Here is a 15,783-nt window from a genome sequence, read left to right as displayed (position 1 = left end):
CCAAGCCACAGATTTATAGGCGTGGATATGGTGCTTTTGACCTGCCCTGGGCCCACCCACAAATTGTGCCCTCCCCAAACTCAGGAGGCATCAGTCACCCCCATTCTGTACCATCTGCTCTGAAGCAGATCAGAGGTCAGCTTTTACTCCTCTGCTCCTGTACTGGCTGATGAAATGGAAGAACCTGAAATAAGAGCAGCTGAGGCCTCGCTTGGGAGTTTCTGGGCTCTGAGACCTCCCATAAACAGATTGCAAACTTTCTTCCTTTCTTTAATCTACTTTAACCTGTGCCAACCCCAGTACTTAACTTGCTTTAATCCAGTTCTTGTAGTAAAGAAGATTCAGATTGACTAGCAGTATGAGCATGGAAAAAATTTCAAAATTTCCCACAGTTCACTACTTCGTTTTTCTGGATACAGAGGGCCAGATCATGACCTGGTTTAAAAAGAGGTGCAAGTAAGGGGGTATTATATCCCTCCTTGCTTCAGAATCCACAGACCCACTAGATTTCTTTGCTTTCCATGTAAGAAGGGTAATATGGAAAGGTTAGGGAAAAAGTTAGGCTTTGTCTCTACCTCCCACAATGCACCCATACACAAGTGCACCAGGGGAAGAACGCTCTGCTGGGTTAAGGCCTAATGTTGAGTCTTCTCCCTCAGAGCAGTGGTAAACGGTGTGGGTCTCTCCTTGCCTCTTCTAAGGAAAGCACTGCTCCTTGTTTATGGGGCAGATTCAGGATTAAGCCTAGAGTTGCATATTTTCCTTAGTGAAGTAAGTCTTTTTCCTCAGGCTTCTTGATTGAGAAGTCATCTCATGTATTAATAAAATGATTTTATTAACAGCAAATTGCAATAAATTTATCTTTTCTTCTGCTTCCTAGCACCTTAACTGGAACACACACAGAGCAATTCCATGTGGTTTAATCCCCTATCAGTGGTGCTCAACTTTGTTGCCCCATGGGCTGGATGGGCAGTGCCCACTCCATCTGTGGGCCAAATCTGGCTAGTGGGCATGGCCAGATGTGAAGGGTGTGGCCTGGCCCTGATCCAGCTGTGAGAAAGGGAGTGAAGGGTGTTTGGCCTGGCCCCAACCTAGCAGTGCAAAGCTTGGAAATTTGGCAGCAGGGGATGAGGGTAGCAGTATTAGTTGCCGCTCCCCTGCCCCCAAGTTTGCCACCACATGGGAAGCTCAGTGGGCTAGAAGCCAAAGCTCTGTGAGCTGGATCTCGCCCACAAGTTAAGCAGCCCCGCATAAAGTAATTTGTCTTTCCTTAAAATGTAAACGTCAGTTGTGTGCATTAGCACTGCTGCAGCTATTAGCACTTTCAGTCTTTGCTTGTGCCCTTGCCAAGGAATGGGGTTTATTGCAGAGATGTGACTCATTTTCTGGGTTGTTTATATTCCAACATTTCTAAAACCGCTAGTAATTTGCATATACCAACATACTCAACAATTTGGATGCCTTCTGTGAAATTATCTGAATGAAAAGGAAAACAAAACAAGAAAACCAAAGCCACTAGCATATTAACTCCAAGGAGAAAAAGCTAAATTCTACCCAAAATGGGTGGGTGGATGAGCATGTGCAGTTTTTATTAAAGTCAACAGAAGTGCATGAGGGTGCAATTGTTAGTGGCAAACAATTATTAATGATTGGAACTACCTCTATAGCTGTCCTGTTTTTCACTTTGGGTTTTATGATGGTACTAATATTATGCACAGGCTTCTAATATTGTCAAAATTATTTTAAAATGTTAAGCAGTGTTCATTTTCTAAGGCTGAGTACAGCTTAAAACAAAAAAAAAAGTCAGCTTTTGAATCTCAGGAAGCATATGGTACGTGATAACATTCCTGGACTCTAATTTCACATGACTTTGTAAATATAGAGACAAACAAAATGTAGGTGTCTAAGCTCTTCTGCCCATCTGTGATGGCTGAAATTGTCATCTTTCACCAATCTAGCTTTCCTTGTAGGGGAAAAGTCTGATCTGTCTCCAACTCTCAAAGGTTAAGTTAGGCCAGTATAGCCCATGTTTAACTGGCACTTCTTGCTGACCTGATGTTCAAGCACTGTTAAGAATACCTCTTCAGATCTCCCTTCCCCTCTAGCTCCACTTCCCTTCTCCTGCCCTCTCAGGAACACAGCTTGCACTTATACCAAGCCCAAATTCACTGCCAGCAGCCACCTCACCATTCCAGTCTGCAACATTACTATGAAGGATTAATGGACTTGGTCACTAAGAACCTGTCTAACAAGCAGCCACTCTCTTCGATGTGACACTTCTCCCAAAAGCAGCACTGATTGTCTTCCAATTGACACACATCAGAGCCTTTATGTTGCCAAAACCTGGCAGCGATGATGCATTCAGGTCGGTCTCCCCTGGAACTGTGGGTCTGAATCCCACTAGTGACTACAAACTAAGACCTATAAGGCAGTAGCAGAGTGAATAAGAACAATGGAGTGAAGAGATAAAACTCTAATTTTCTTCCTCCGAGGGGATGAGAAGTAATAGATACTCCTTATGGCTTTGACTGCTGACTATAAGAGCTAGGTCTCAAAGGCTAGAGACACACATTACACATAAACAAATTTAAGTGATCAGAAACATGTTTAAACCTGTAACAGAACAGCTGTTCAGTGCACATAAACCAGTTAGTATCTCAAACTGGTTTTAGCCTTTTTCTACATTCAACCAGGTTTATCAGACTTAACTGATTTGGGTCAAACCCAAAGACATTTTACGGAATGTCTGTTCTAGACTCCTTGCAGATTTAAGTAAAACAAGACTCCCCCAGCATCCCAGCACGTTCTCCAGGCTGAGCACGGCTCTCTGCTCCACTGCAGGGCTGGCCCCTCATCTCTGCTCCCTGGCTGGAGCTCTGGTGGAGACTGCAGGCTCCTCTCCCTCACCACTCCCTGCTAAGCAGGAATTCCCCTCTCCCCTTGGCCTCGCTGAGAGGTGTCTATGTATAAGCTACCAGACCACATTCTGGTTACAGTTCACACTGTGGCAGACAGGACAAAGGCAGAATCAACAGGTAGCTTGTAATGTCACTCTGTTTTCTTAATGGGGTGATAAACAATGAATTAGGGGTGATAAACACAGTTATCAATTCCCTGAGGGGCCACTCAGGAGGGGGTGGGGAATCCCTCCCTAATCATAGAGTCCTGCTGGGTCTGGCCACATCCCCCTCAGCTCAGCACTGTAGAAGGGAAGGGAGGGCTGCTCTAGCACCCCCCCAGCTTCTAGCTGGAGCCACTGCAGGCATGTGCCTGCATGTTTGGGAGGTCTGTGCAGTTACAAACTGTTTTAGCCTATCCAGGTTAGACTAAGCTGCAAAGATTGAATCAGTTGAAGCTCAGGCTTTTTGAATGTCTGTCTCTAGCCAAAAGGACAAAGGTGAGAAAATTGATTGAGTGGAAGTGAACCAGTTTCTCAAAACAAGGTGCAGCCTATACTACCATGAGTTTTCAGCAATAACAAAACAGGCAAGTTCAGGAACCCTTGCTCCTCCTGCTGGGCTTCCTTTGGGTTTTGGCAAGTGTTATTCTTGACTTCCTTCTGCAAAGCAGTCTAAATTGCAAACCCCAAGTGGTGCTATAGTCAGTCCAGAGCTCGACTGTAAATCAGGCAGGTTTTGGCTTTTCAAGTTAAGGGTGGCTTGAAGGAGCAATAAGCTTTTTACCCAACCAAGATTTTAGGGAAAATACCAGAAATCTGATTTGCCCAGTTCAAAACACTTTAAAGTAGAAACTGAAATGTCTCTTAAAGCTTTAAAGTCACCTAGTGACCTAAGTGTTTCTAAAAATGACAACTCTCTAATGTTCGAAGCTCATCAGCTCCTTAACAGTTTAAGAGTAGATCACTTCTGTTAAACAGCTAAAATAGTGCTTGAATGTAAAATGCAAGGTCCTCTATGTTCCATAACACCTAGCACTTTAACTAACGGATCTCTCTGAAGGCAAGAGACCCCTGCTTAGTAGCAAGAATTTTCACCAAGGTTTTGAGCTGCCTGGTAACTTTCTCTCTGATAATATTTTCTGTTTGCATGAAAACAAGCCTGTTTAAAGGCAGCCACTTCATAAAAATGACTGTTTTCTGCATTAACAGGAAAAGTTAGACATGGAAGTTTGCAACTAAATGAAACTGCATTTTACAAAACACTTTTAAAATGGCAGAATTTAGCAATAGTTTAGGATCTTCATTTTAAACTGTTATTTCAGAATTTTAATTCCAGTGCATACTTTTCTTTGTAACAGTTACCACTTGGCAGACCCCACTCACTCAGGCCCTATTCCAGACCTTCCAAGTTCAGGCAAAAGCTGTCACTTTTCCTTCAACTGAACAATATCTTTCAAAGGTCTTTTATTCCAAATATAGTGGGCCAGAACCTGATTTTGCACAGCAAGGAAAGGGAAAATGATTCTCAGCCATCTTTCCACACCCTTGGGTCAGCAGCATAAAGGCTTCTCTAAATTGTACTAACTGAAATAATCTTACTGACAGTGTTCATCAGGGACCAAGCAAAACTCTCCCTGCTCTGTCTGCCCAATCCTCAGCATGCCCCTAGGAGGAATGGAAGACAGTAGGTGAGATAAAAAAAAGCCACAGATTTTCCAAAGATGCAGGAATTTTTGTTTCTCCCTTTAGAGCAGCTTTCCACTGCTCAGCACATCAAAGCAAACAGCTGGGGAGGAAGCTCCAGCCTATGGGAACCTGCCAATTACTGTAATTTTTTCATCTAAAACAAGATGAGTGGCATCCATCAGAAAAACAGATACAGATTATTTGACATACTTAGAGAGAGAATCTACCTCTGTAGTGCATGAAATGTAACTTGGGCAGGGACCTGTTTGGCACACTGCTTAGGCTTCAGCAATGTTAACCAAATGCTAAAAATACTACCACAAGTATTCATGGACTAAGGTGGCAGTCTGACCAACACTAACACCAAAATCTGTAATACACTTACTGTCAGTCACTGATACTGTGTGCAGAGAAGTTTCTTCAGAATAAGAAAGCTGTTCTGTCCTAAAGAAGCCAAATGTCCTCAATTCTATTAATATCTTAACATTAAGGAACTGATCCTTGATTCCATTCCGGGAACAAATGAATGCAAGACTGAGCCCACAAGAACAAAGCACAGACTTCAAGGTTAATTTAAATGGTAGCTGAAAAATATGCCTACTCATAATACTAAACTGTGTCATTGGATTTTCTTTTATTTATATCTGATTGAAGATGCCACAACAATTCCATGATGTAGCATGTCATTAATGTGCAAAATAATCCTAAAAATATTTAATATTATAAGAAGTAAAACTTTTACTTATTTTTAACTTTTAGATTCTTTAAGAAGTGTATTTGGAGAAACTTTTCCTTCTGGCTATGGATGGACATTCAAAAAGCCTGAGCCTGAATTGCTTAAATCTTTTCAAGTTAGTCTAACCTCACTAGACTAAATAAATTTGTAACTGTGCAGACATCCCAAACATGCAGGCACATGCTTGCAGTGGCTCAGGCTAGAAGCCAGGGTGTGCTAAAGCAGCCCTCCCTTCCCTTCCAGAGTGCTGACCTGAGGGGCCAGGCCCCAGCAGGATGCTATGATTAGGGAGCCGTCCCCTCCACTCCTTCTGAACAGCCCAACAGGGAATTGATACCACTCTTTTTCACCACATTAAGAAAACAACAGAAGGACATTACCAGCTACCTATTGATTCTGCCTTTGTGCCATCTGCCACAGGTCAGACAGTAGCCAGCATGTGATCTGCTAGCTAATGCTGAGAGGTGTCTGCATAAGGCAGTGGGGACAGGGAAATCCCTAATTATCACGGAGTGGAGAGGTAAAGTGGGGATCAGGGGGAAACCAGGCAGATGCTTGCAGTCTCTCCTGAGCTCCAGCCAGGGGGCAGAGGGGAGGGGTCAGCTCTGCTGTGGAGCAGAGAGCCCAGTGCAGAGAGCATGTAAGGATGCTGGGGGAGTCTGGTTTAAAATTAAGCCAGCAAGGGGTCTGGAACAGACATTGCATAAACTAGTTTGATGCAAATCAGTTAAGTCTGATACTACATTTAACCAGATTTATCTCAAACTAGTTTCAGCCAATTTTCAAACTGGTTTATGTGGACTGGTCATCTGTTCTGTTACAGATTTAAACTAGTTTCTGATCACTTAAACAAGTTTATGTGTAATGTTAGTCCCTAGGCACTGATATACAGTATGTCACCAGCAATGTAGTGCTGTAGGTTCTCTCCCCTACACAAATCTTAGAACAATTGCTTCACAAGTCCCTAACGGACTACAAAATGCCTCAATATTTAATAATATAGTATTGATTCAGTTAAAAGCTACAGTGCATGGATATACAAATCAATGCAAATATACTCCATTTTCCCAGCATGTTAAATGCTGGTAGAGATTGGTTTCTAACTTGATGCATAGATTTGACGATAAGACATAGCTCTAATGCATTACAACAGAGCTGGCAACCTTTTCCCACTGCAGGCCACTACCTACAACCCAGCTCCTGCTGTAGGCTGCATCCCCACACCTCCCCAGCAATCAGCAGATGCTGCGATGGGAATAGAGAGAAAAAAGGCAGGCCCCAGAACTCCAGGGATGCCTCTTCTGCTGCAGCAGGCACAGCAGGCAACAGGGCACTGGAAAAGGCACCTCTTCTGCTGTGGCTAGAGCGGGCTGTGTATTCCCTGAGTTGTTGTGGGCCACATCCAGCCCATGGACCATAGATTGCCAACCTGTATATTAGAAAATGTATAAAGCAAAAAATTCTAGCATCTCTTTCATTTTGTCAAGTTGAAGCAGATTCAAATCAGACTTCACTCATGGAAATCTTTATGATGACCGAAGTCCATTTTCAAATGTCTCTATTACCCATTAAATGTCTTCACAGCTTTGATGTAAGCTGTGTAACTTATCTTTTATCATTATTAAGAAAAATATTCTTGCTATTACATCAAAGCAGGAACCAGATATTAAACAACATCTTGAACTGTAGCCCTGTCTCCCCTCCCCCTTACCCCCTGTGCAGCAGGTGAAAACAGGGAATAATCCCTTTTCAATGTATAGAATGTATTTTTCAAAAATAGCTAGCTTTGTTCACAATGCTCAGTGTTTACATATCATTTAAGGAGCCCTGCTATAAAAAAAAAAAAAAAAAGGTGATGTTCCCTCTCTGAACACCAGGCCTCCTCTGAAGTGTCAACTTGAACCCCCAAAAATTGAGGCACCCCAAATCATTCATCACGTCTGAAAAATTAGGCAACAAGAGTTTCGGAACAGGCATCAGTGGATAGTTTCAGATGAAAAATAAAACAAGACTGTTGCAATGAAAGGCATAGATGTAAAGGTTATGTCCTAATATCAGTTAGCCATTGATGGAGAATTTGGTCCTCATAGCAATTTTTAGACTAAGCTACAGATTTTCTTGCATTTCTCCATTTGGAGCATTCCGTTTTTGTTCTACGAGTAATGCACATAATGATAACAAAAGAATATTAAGCATAAATTTCTTTCTACTGCATCCTCCAGTCTTCCTAAGGTTCCCTCCCATCAGCTTCTACTGTGCGATCATGAGATGCACGCAGGTTCACATTCTGCTCCCACCCAGGTCAATGACAAAACACACCTGGCTTCAATAGGAGCAGGTTCTTCCCCTTATTCCTAAATGTTTGTCAGCATTGACATTTTATGTAATGTATGTAATTTCCAATTTACTGTCTTTTAGGCCCTACATCTATTCAGTCTCTGCCTTATACACATACTGAAAAGGCACAGAACTGTACTTGTAATTTAAGTAAAACACATTTCCAAATTGTTCTTTGTAAAGTGCAGACTGAGCAAAACCAGATCCTGGCTAGCTAGAGCCACTCTCCAGCTACTGGTCAGGTCCTGCAACATAGCCAGGCCAGGACCCCATTCACAGCAAATGGGTCCCCGGCCCTGCTAGGTCGTGGGATAATCCCCACAGTGCAGGAGGGAGCGGGCCAGTTACAGGGGTGAAGGATTCACCCTACCCCACTCTCTCCTGCACTGTGGGAGTCTCGATGCCTGGATCACCACTGCTGCAGCCCCAGGAGGCTCTCAGGACCCCAGGTAAGGCTTCACTCTCCCCCTACCTGACCTGGGGCATTTTGCCCCACTCCAGAGCACATGTGCAGGGGCATTCTCAGGGAACAGCTAGCAGTGGCCCAAAACTGTACTACTGCTAGCTATCCCCAAGGAACAATATAATCTGGATATGCCCTTGAGTGCAGGCTCAAGTGCTGTAATTCCCCATGCTGAAGGGTCAGAAGAGAAGATTTACAGAAAAAAACATTAGGTATTTATAGTAAACTACCATTTCCTGAAGGATAACCATGCTGCCAAGGTCTCTACAACCAGTGTGTTCCTCCAAAACTCTCCGGGGTGCGGGACAGGTCCTGCACCAAAGGATGGGTAAATAGCAGCCGAGCCCAGCCCCATCCCCATCCTCTTTGAGCAGCGCCAGGCTCAGCGCTACTCGCAGGGGACAGGGATGGAGACAAGGACAGGCTTGGGGCTCAACTGGCACAGTCCCAACCCCTGTGAGTGGTACCAGCACAGCGTATGAGTCCAGTTTGATTTTTAAGACTAAAATTGAGCTTCAAAACCCAACCTATACACCATGAAATACAGCATCTGGAATCCTCCTGGAGCTCAATGAAGCTCAATTCCATCAGTCCCATCCTTTGTCACCTTTCTGTAGGCAAGTATCTCTGTTCTTACAGAGATGCCCACAAGATAAAGGACAGCTGCCACTGAGGTGAGACTTCTTATTTCTGTACTCCATGAAGTGGATTCATAGAGGATTAGATCTTGTGAATGTAGAAGGGATGGTGTGGCCTGAAAAAAGCATGAAATTCTAATGTTTGATATTTGCAAAGGGATCATCTAGATTCTCCACTCAATTCAATCCTGCATACAGTGCACTCTATTATGAAGTATAGACCCAGGCCTAAAAAAAGGCTAGATGCTAATCCACACTTAATGTAGACAATACCCATTACAACACACAGCACTACAGGTGCTATGGTAATAGCAGCTCCAGAAGTAACTAGCTCCCTTCACTTCCAAGGGTTCTAATCACAGCCCTTTGACAGCTGCTTCCCTTTCAAGACTACTAGGCAGTTAACTAGAGTACCATAGCATTACAAAGCAGACATTGAGGATGAAAGTTGCTATGTACTTAAGCCATGTATACACATAAACAAATAAAAGAAATAAGCAAATGCTGGGACCAGCACTATGTTATTTAATTCAGTGAATTATGAACCTATCCAGTATGCATAAAATTGAAGAACCCTATAAATAAAAAGTACTGTGACACTACTGTAGAAATGGACAACAGATCTTAGATGAACTGCTTTCTGTATGGATGCTGAATGCTAGAGACAAACATTACACATAAACCGGTTTGTGTACAGAAAGAAACTGGTTAAACCTGTAACAGAACAGACATTCAGTGCACATAAACCAGTTTCAAAATGGCTAAAACCAGTTTAAGATAAACCTGGTTGAATGTAGTATATCAGACTTAACTGATTTGGCTTAAACCAGTTTATGCAATGTCTGTCCCAGACCACTTACTGGTTTCACTTGAACTAGAGTCCCCCAGCATCCCGGCATGCTCTCTGGACCAGACACTCTACTCCAGCCCAGTAGGGCTGGCCCCACCTCTCTGCTCCCCAGCCTGGGCAGGAACAGGCAAGGGCAGGGGTCTGGCCAGAGAGGGATTTAATTCCACCCTCCCTGTCCCATCGGCCGGGACCTGAGCCCAGCCTGTCAGATGCTCCCCCCTCACTGCTGCAGCAGTGAGCCAGGGTGGCCCCTGAGGCAGCAGGGCAAGGACAGAGATTATTCTCCCCTCTACCCCACTGCCCCTGGGGGTCTGCCCATTTTGATCTTTGCCACCGCTCAGCGGCAGAATAAGTCCCCTCCTGTCCCCTCAGTGTGTGTGCAGACAAGGGGTGGGGAGCCAGAGGTGTAGTGCCAGGCTCTGAGGTACAGAGACATGCAGTAGAGGCCGAGCCCAGGTTGCAGCTGTGGCCCACCCTCACCCATGCAAAGATCAGGGGGCCACATGCCCTCTCCCCCCAACACCTTGGCTGCCTAGCACTGCACCTCTGGTGGAGGCATCAGGCTCTGATTGTCTCACAACCCAGCCAGGCCAGGACCCCATTCATGGCAAACGGGGACCTGGCCCAGCCAGGTTGCAGGACAGTCCCCACAGTGCCAGTCACAGGGGTGGATGATTCACCCTTCCCCTACCCTACTCTTTCCTGCACTGTGGGGGTCTCCATCTGACCTCCCTCCAAGCCCATGGAAATTAAAAAAAAAGAGATTAAAAGAAACTTTCCTGCCTGCGAGCATGCAGGGTAGCTTTGTGTGCCTGCCCCTCCCCACCCCCCGCTTCAGGACCCTGCAGCCAGACTGCCCTAAGGCAATGCCTCCTACTGCCCTGTGTTGGGAGGTACTGAGCCCCATTAGCCTCCCCTTCCACTGCCTATGCTGCCACCCCTCCAGGGGGCCCTGCTCGCTGGCATCTGGCCCCACCAGGTGGGGGCTGGCTGGGAAGCAGGCTTCCCCAGCTAGCTTGGAGGTGCTGGTGGGCCCCGAGCCTGGCAGCAGCCACTGCCAAGCCCCCTGCCCTGTGCAGCACCCAGGGCTGCAGTTGCACAAGCAGCTGCAGGCTGGCTGACGCAGGGGGCTGTTATGTCCCAGCTGCTGATACCATGGCCATGTCACACAGCGCTGCTCTGGGTGGGGGGGCGAGAAGCTTATGCCCTGCCCAAGGAGCTCCAGCTCCAGGATGTCTTAGAAGTAGAGTGGCCATCATAGAGGACAGCCTGGTTGTCCTCTGTTGATAAGAAACCGGGCACTTTTATGACCTAAAGGCATCGGGTTTTGTATCAATAGAAGACAGAGTAGCAGAAAACCAGAATGTTCTCTATGGTGGCCACCCTACTTTGAGGGCGGAAGGTGCCCGGGCGGGGGCTGCAGCTGGACTCCATGCGTGGGGCACAAGCTGCTGAGCTGAAGCTCCCCTACCCACCCCCCCGCTCCCGGAGTGGCTCAGGAGCAGCAGGAACGGGACGGGGAGTAACTGCTGCAGGCAAGGGGAAAGTGGCTTGGCCCAGCATAGCTGTTTTTCTCCCCTCATCTCCAGCAGCTCCTGCCACACTGCGCAGTGCTGCTCAGGGCTGGGGGAGTTTCTTTCAGCCCGGCAGTCTAAACGTGACATTCATTACTACTACTTGGAGCAGTGATACAGATTACCTTTTTGGTTCAAGAACTTTAAACAACTTTAGATGTTCAGTTACACCCAACGGGTGCATTTCTGGCATCCTGCATGTGAATTCTGAAGTCAGTACTTGGGCACAAATACCCATTTTACATGCTCAAGAGCCTGGCTGGCCAGAGCCACACTCTGGCTGCCAGCCAGGCTTTGAGCAGCAGGACTGCTGCTGCTGCCCCAGGAGGACCCCAGGTAAGGCTGCTGGGGCCAGCCCAGTGCTGGCCTCAGCCTCCCCTACCTCACCAGGGTAACCTGCCATGCACACGGTGTGTTGCTGCTTCTTGTCCCCAGGGAAACAAATGTCCATGCTCATGTGGACACGGCCACCTTAGAGTATGCATCTTAAGGAGCAAATGAGAGTGCTTATCAGTTGAGTTAGTTTAACATACCTGAAAATCCCTGCTACATTACATTACAGGCAATTGGGTTTCCAGCCATGGGAGCTGGCTATGCAGCGAGTACCCACTAGCCACATATCAGGCATTTTCAGTCATATTATATGAACTCAGCTGAGCTGACACAATTGCAAGCATACTCTTCTTGTGCATCACAACAGAGGGTGAAATTTCCCCCTGCACATGGAGCCAACACAAGGTCTGAGAATCTTCTAATTTTCAGTGGGATTTAAGTCATGCAAGCATCTTCTACCGATTGGCTGATGCAGGGAGGTAATCTCACATCACAACCACTTTCCCTGCCTTCTAAATTAACTCAGAAATCTTCCTGATTTTTTTAAAGCATAACAAAAATCAAAAACAAAAAACTACTGTACGTTAAACGCTGAAGTCTTTCAAATATTTCCCTTGGACTGTCTCTCTTCCCATCTCTGTTCCAGTAAAAGTTAGAGTTCGCTAAATGAAAAAAACAAAGAAGGGTCCTAAGGTAACTTAGCCCCCCTTGCTGAGCGGGGAGACAAACTGGATAACAACACAGGCTCCAGGCACTACTCCATAGTGCCAAGCTTTAGTCTATACTGCAGTTATTCCTGGAGAGGGTAAAATTCACTCACTCCAGGGCCAGATAGGCCACAGAAAGCTTGAGGCACTATTTAGGTGTTGCTGGTACTCTTAAACACGGTGTACAGGACGTTGTCAGACTTGCACCAGTATCTTACTTGATCCTCTGGCATCTCTGTGTCTTTTGCTTTATCTCCTATCCAATCAGTTTCAACTACTTTCTGCCTTAGTGTATAATTTCTTGATATAATGGAAGTTCTGTATTCCAGCAACATTTCTTCCTTCAGCAAGATAAAAAAATATGTGGACATTTCCATCAAATGCTCTTTAAGGCATTTTGAATCCCACGTAAGGGTCCTTCACAGCACTGATGAAGCAAGGTGTTGCTTACAAAAGTTTATGCATCTCTGATTTAGTTAATCTGTAAGGTGCAAATCTACCTTGCCTTCATTCTTAAAAGGTCACACTGTTTCTTCAGCCATAATACCTCAGGATGGGAGAGCATCATTATGGACAGCTCAATGAAGACGTCTGTTCAATGTACCAAAAACAGCAAATAAAATGATAGGATAAAAGAAATGGTGTGAAAAATACCATAATATTGTCATCAGTAGCACATCCTTACCTGGACAGTTCTGTTTGGATTATTTTATCTCAAAAAAGAGAGCAGAAATAATGGAAACGGGGTTCAGAGACGGGAAGCTAGGAATGGTTAGAGATGTGGAAAGCTTCCATATGGAGAAACTGAAAAAATGGGACTGTTCACCTTGGAGACAAGTACAGAACAATGAACAGTAGAGAGAGGGGAGATCAGGCAGTTGCCCTTTACAAGAATTAAATTTAAAGACAGAAAATTTAAAAAACTGATGAAAAAAAATACTTTATGGCTCAGGCAAAGCTAGCTTATAGAACTTACCACCAGGTTTGTATCAGGATCTGAATAAGCACCGGCCATCTACAGGGTTAATAAAAGTATGCAGCACTGCAACAGCAAATTCTGATAAAGAAGTGTTTTGGAATGGATATAAATCCTAACATTTTGGGACATAAAAATACCCCGATTGTTGCAGGAAACTCTTCTGGAGAGTATCTTAACCATAAATGTGTACTGCAAGATTTTTGCATCTTCTTCTGAAGTAACTGAAACAGGCCAATTTCAGACAGGATATGAGACTACATGAACCATTTCTCTGCTCCAGTAAGGCAATTCCTGTGTCCCTACCAATGCCAGCAGCTGTGAAAGGGACCAATGAAAGGGACAGATGTTTCATAAAATCAACTTGCAGTTCCAATATGATTATCTAAGGGTTTCAGAGTCTTACAGAAAACACATAGCAATTTCTCTGCGATAGAAAATTCAGAAACACACAAAATATTCTAAAAAATGTGATATGGCCAAGGTTTTTTGACAGAAGCAGCAAAAATCTCACTAGCTCCAACAAGAACCAGATTATTTCCTTTGCTCCAGCTCCATTGCACTACCTGGACACGCAAACCTTTAACAGCCCTTTGGTGAAACCATTTTGGACATAGGAAATCTCAGGTGATACAAGATTTATGGAGCCAGCACTGTGGCACCCAGCACAGTGGATATCCCAACGGAAAGAGGGACATTGGTGGTGAAACAGCACTCCACTTCACTCCATTGGCCTTGCTATTTTGGTACCTTGAGGCATGAAGTATAATCTACAGACTAACCTGCGTCAAAACGGAACAAGCAGCCTCCCCTCCCTACTGCTGTGGAGAGCTAAGGTACTGGCAGAATAGGTCATTTGGCTCTTAAAACGTTAGAAATTAATTACTGCTAAGTCCTACAGCAGTCATTACACTGACTGGGATCACTTTAGCATCCAAAGTTTTTACAAATTATTTCTTCAGAAGAGGAGCAGCTTGGCTCTTTAGCAGAGAAGAAAGCACTAGTAAAGCATAAAGGGACCAAATTCTGTTCTCAGTCACAGTTGCATTAATCCACATTGCATGTGGCAGTCCTAGAGCTGCACCAGCATAACCAAAAGCTAACTAAGCCTAGACACCTCATCTTTGCTCATGAATGAATCAAGAGTGATCCCACTGAGTTGCACTGATGTAAACGTGAGGAGAATCAGGCCCAAAGGGATCTATGTTCATAACTGTATTCAGTAAAGAGGCTATGGTACATCTGTAAAGTTGTTATTGATACAAGCCTGCTTAATCTGTCACGCAAACTGAGACTTGAGCAAAATCTGCATAAACCTTGTCCTTTGTGTTAGTCTTGATGATTTTTTTTTTCCTTTACAAAGATAGAGTTTAGCAGCAAAGTTTCCCAACAGGACAATAGCGTCATTGCTGACTGACATCCCAGAAGGACACTTTCACTCCTGTGCACCTATCCTGCCAGGCTTTACTTGAAATAACTTGCTTTGGTTGGAGTTTTGGGGTTTTTTTAAAGTTACCCTCGGCTTTTCTAAACAGACTGTCTTCACAGCTTCCCAAAGCAAAAATAAGCAAGCACCAGAGACCTCTGCTGGAAGTGCCCTCTACTGTGCTACTCAGCCTGACCCGGCAACCCAGACCCCAGCGTGCAAACTTCCCAAGCGACCCAGTGCGAGAGGCAAGGATTTCTTAGGGTGACATCTTTGTATTTGCCCAACTCTGTGACTGGGGTAAAAAGCTTTCCAGCGCAAGACGTTCTTCCTCAAGTCTCCACATGCAGAAAGCCAGGCCCAGCAAGTTAGCCTGTTACATGGAAAGAGCGGAAAGAAATTCTCAGGTGTAGCAGCCAAAGAGAAGCTGAGTCCTGGGAGATCGAGGCCTATAAAGGTGGGGGGTTCGGTCCCCCCTCCCTGGTGGGGTGTGCTGAAAGTAGGCAGGAGTTGGATAAGGGCCTCCCCCCCCACCCCACCCCCAGCAGTGTTGGGGCAACAGAAGTGACAGCCTGGAGAAGCGGTGGCCCCCGCGCAGCATGAGGGCCCGCAGGCTGCACTCACCTGTCAATGCTGATGACACACAGGGTCATGATGGAGGCCGTGCAGCACATGACATCCATGGCGATGAAGACGTTGCAGAAGAGGCGCCCGAAGATCCACTCGCCCCCGATGAGGTCCGTGACGCTGACGAAGGGCATCACGGCCACGGCCACCGACAGGTCGGCCAGCGCCAGCGACACGATCAGGTAGTTGGACGGCTGCCGCAGCTTCTTGACGAAGCAGACGGAGATCACCACAAGGCAGTTGCCCGCGATGGTCAGCAGCGTGAGCAGCAACAGCACGGCCCCGATGACCACCTTCTCGGCCTGGCCGTAGCTGAGGATCTGCTCCCCGCAGCCCGTGTCGTTGCCGCCCGCCCAGCCGGTGGGGCCCGCGGGGCTGGCGCCCACCTCCTGGGCCAGCTTCACCAGGCGGGGGGGCAGCGAGCCCGCGATCATTCTCCCGCCGCTCAGCGCCCGCAGCTGCCCGCACACGGGGCTGCTGTTGCCGGCGAGGACCATGGCGGGGCGCGCCGCCCATGAGGCCCGGCCCGCT

General features: G+C 46.0%; 1 protein-coding gene across 3 annotated transcripts in view; it reads right to left on the bottom strand.

Moving 5' to 3' along the window:
* The window catches only part of HTR7 (5-hydroxytryptamine receptor 7), a 56,366-nt gene extending 40,590 nt beyond the window's left edge, over positions 1-15,776 (bottom strand). For all 3 annotated transcript variants that reach the window (XM_019556251.1, XM_019556250.1, XM_019556249.1), the window contains exon 1: positions 15,250-15,776. In XM_019556251.1, the coding sequence (XP_019411796.1) occupies positions 15,250-15,749 (500 nt within the window). In that variant the 5' untranslated portion in view covers positions 15,750-15,776. The remainder of the gene's footprint in view (positions 1-15,249) is intronic.
* Positions 15,777-15,783: the final 7 nt, after the last annotated feature.

The sequence above is a fragment of the Crocodylus porosus genome, unplaced genomic scaffold (assembly GCF_001723895.1).
Source record: "Crocodylus porosus isolate Cpor-Errol unplaced genomic scaffold, CroPor_comp1, whole genome shotgun sequence".
NCBI lineage: Eukaryota > Metazoa > Chordata > Crocodylia > Crocodylidae > Crocodylus > Crocodylus porosus.
This window is presented reverse-complemented; position numbering and strand designations above follow the sequence as displayed.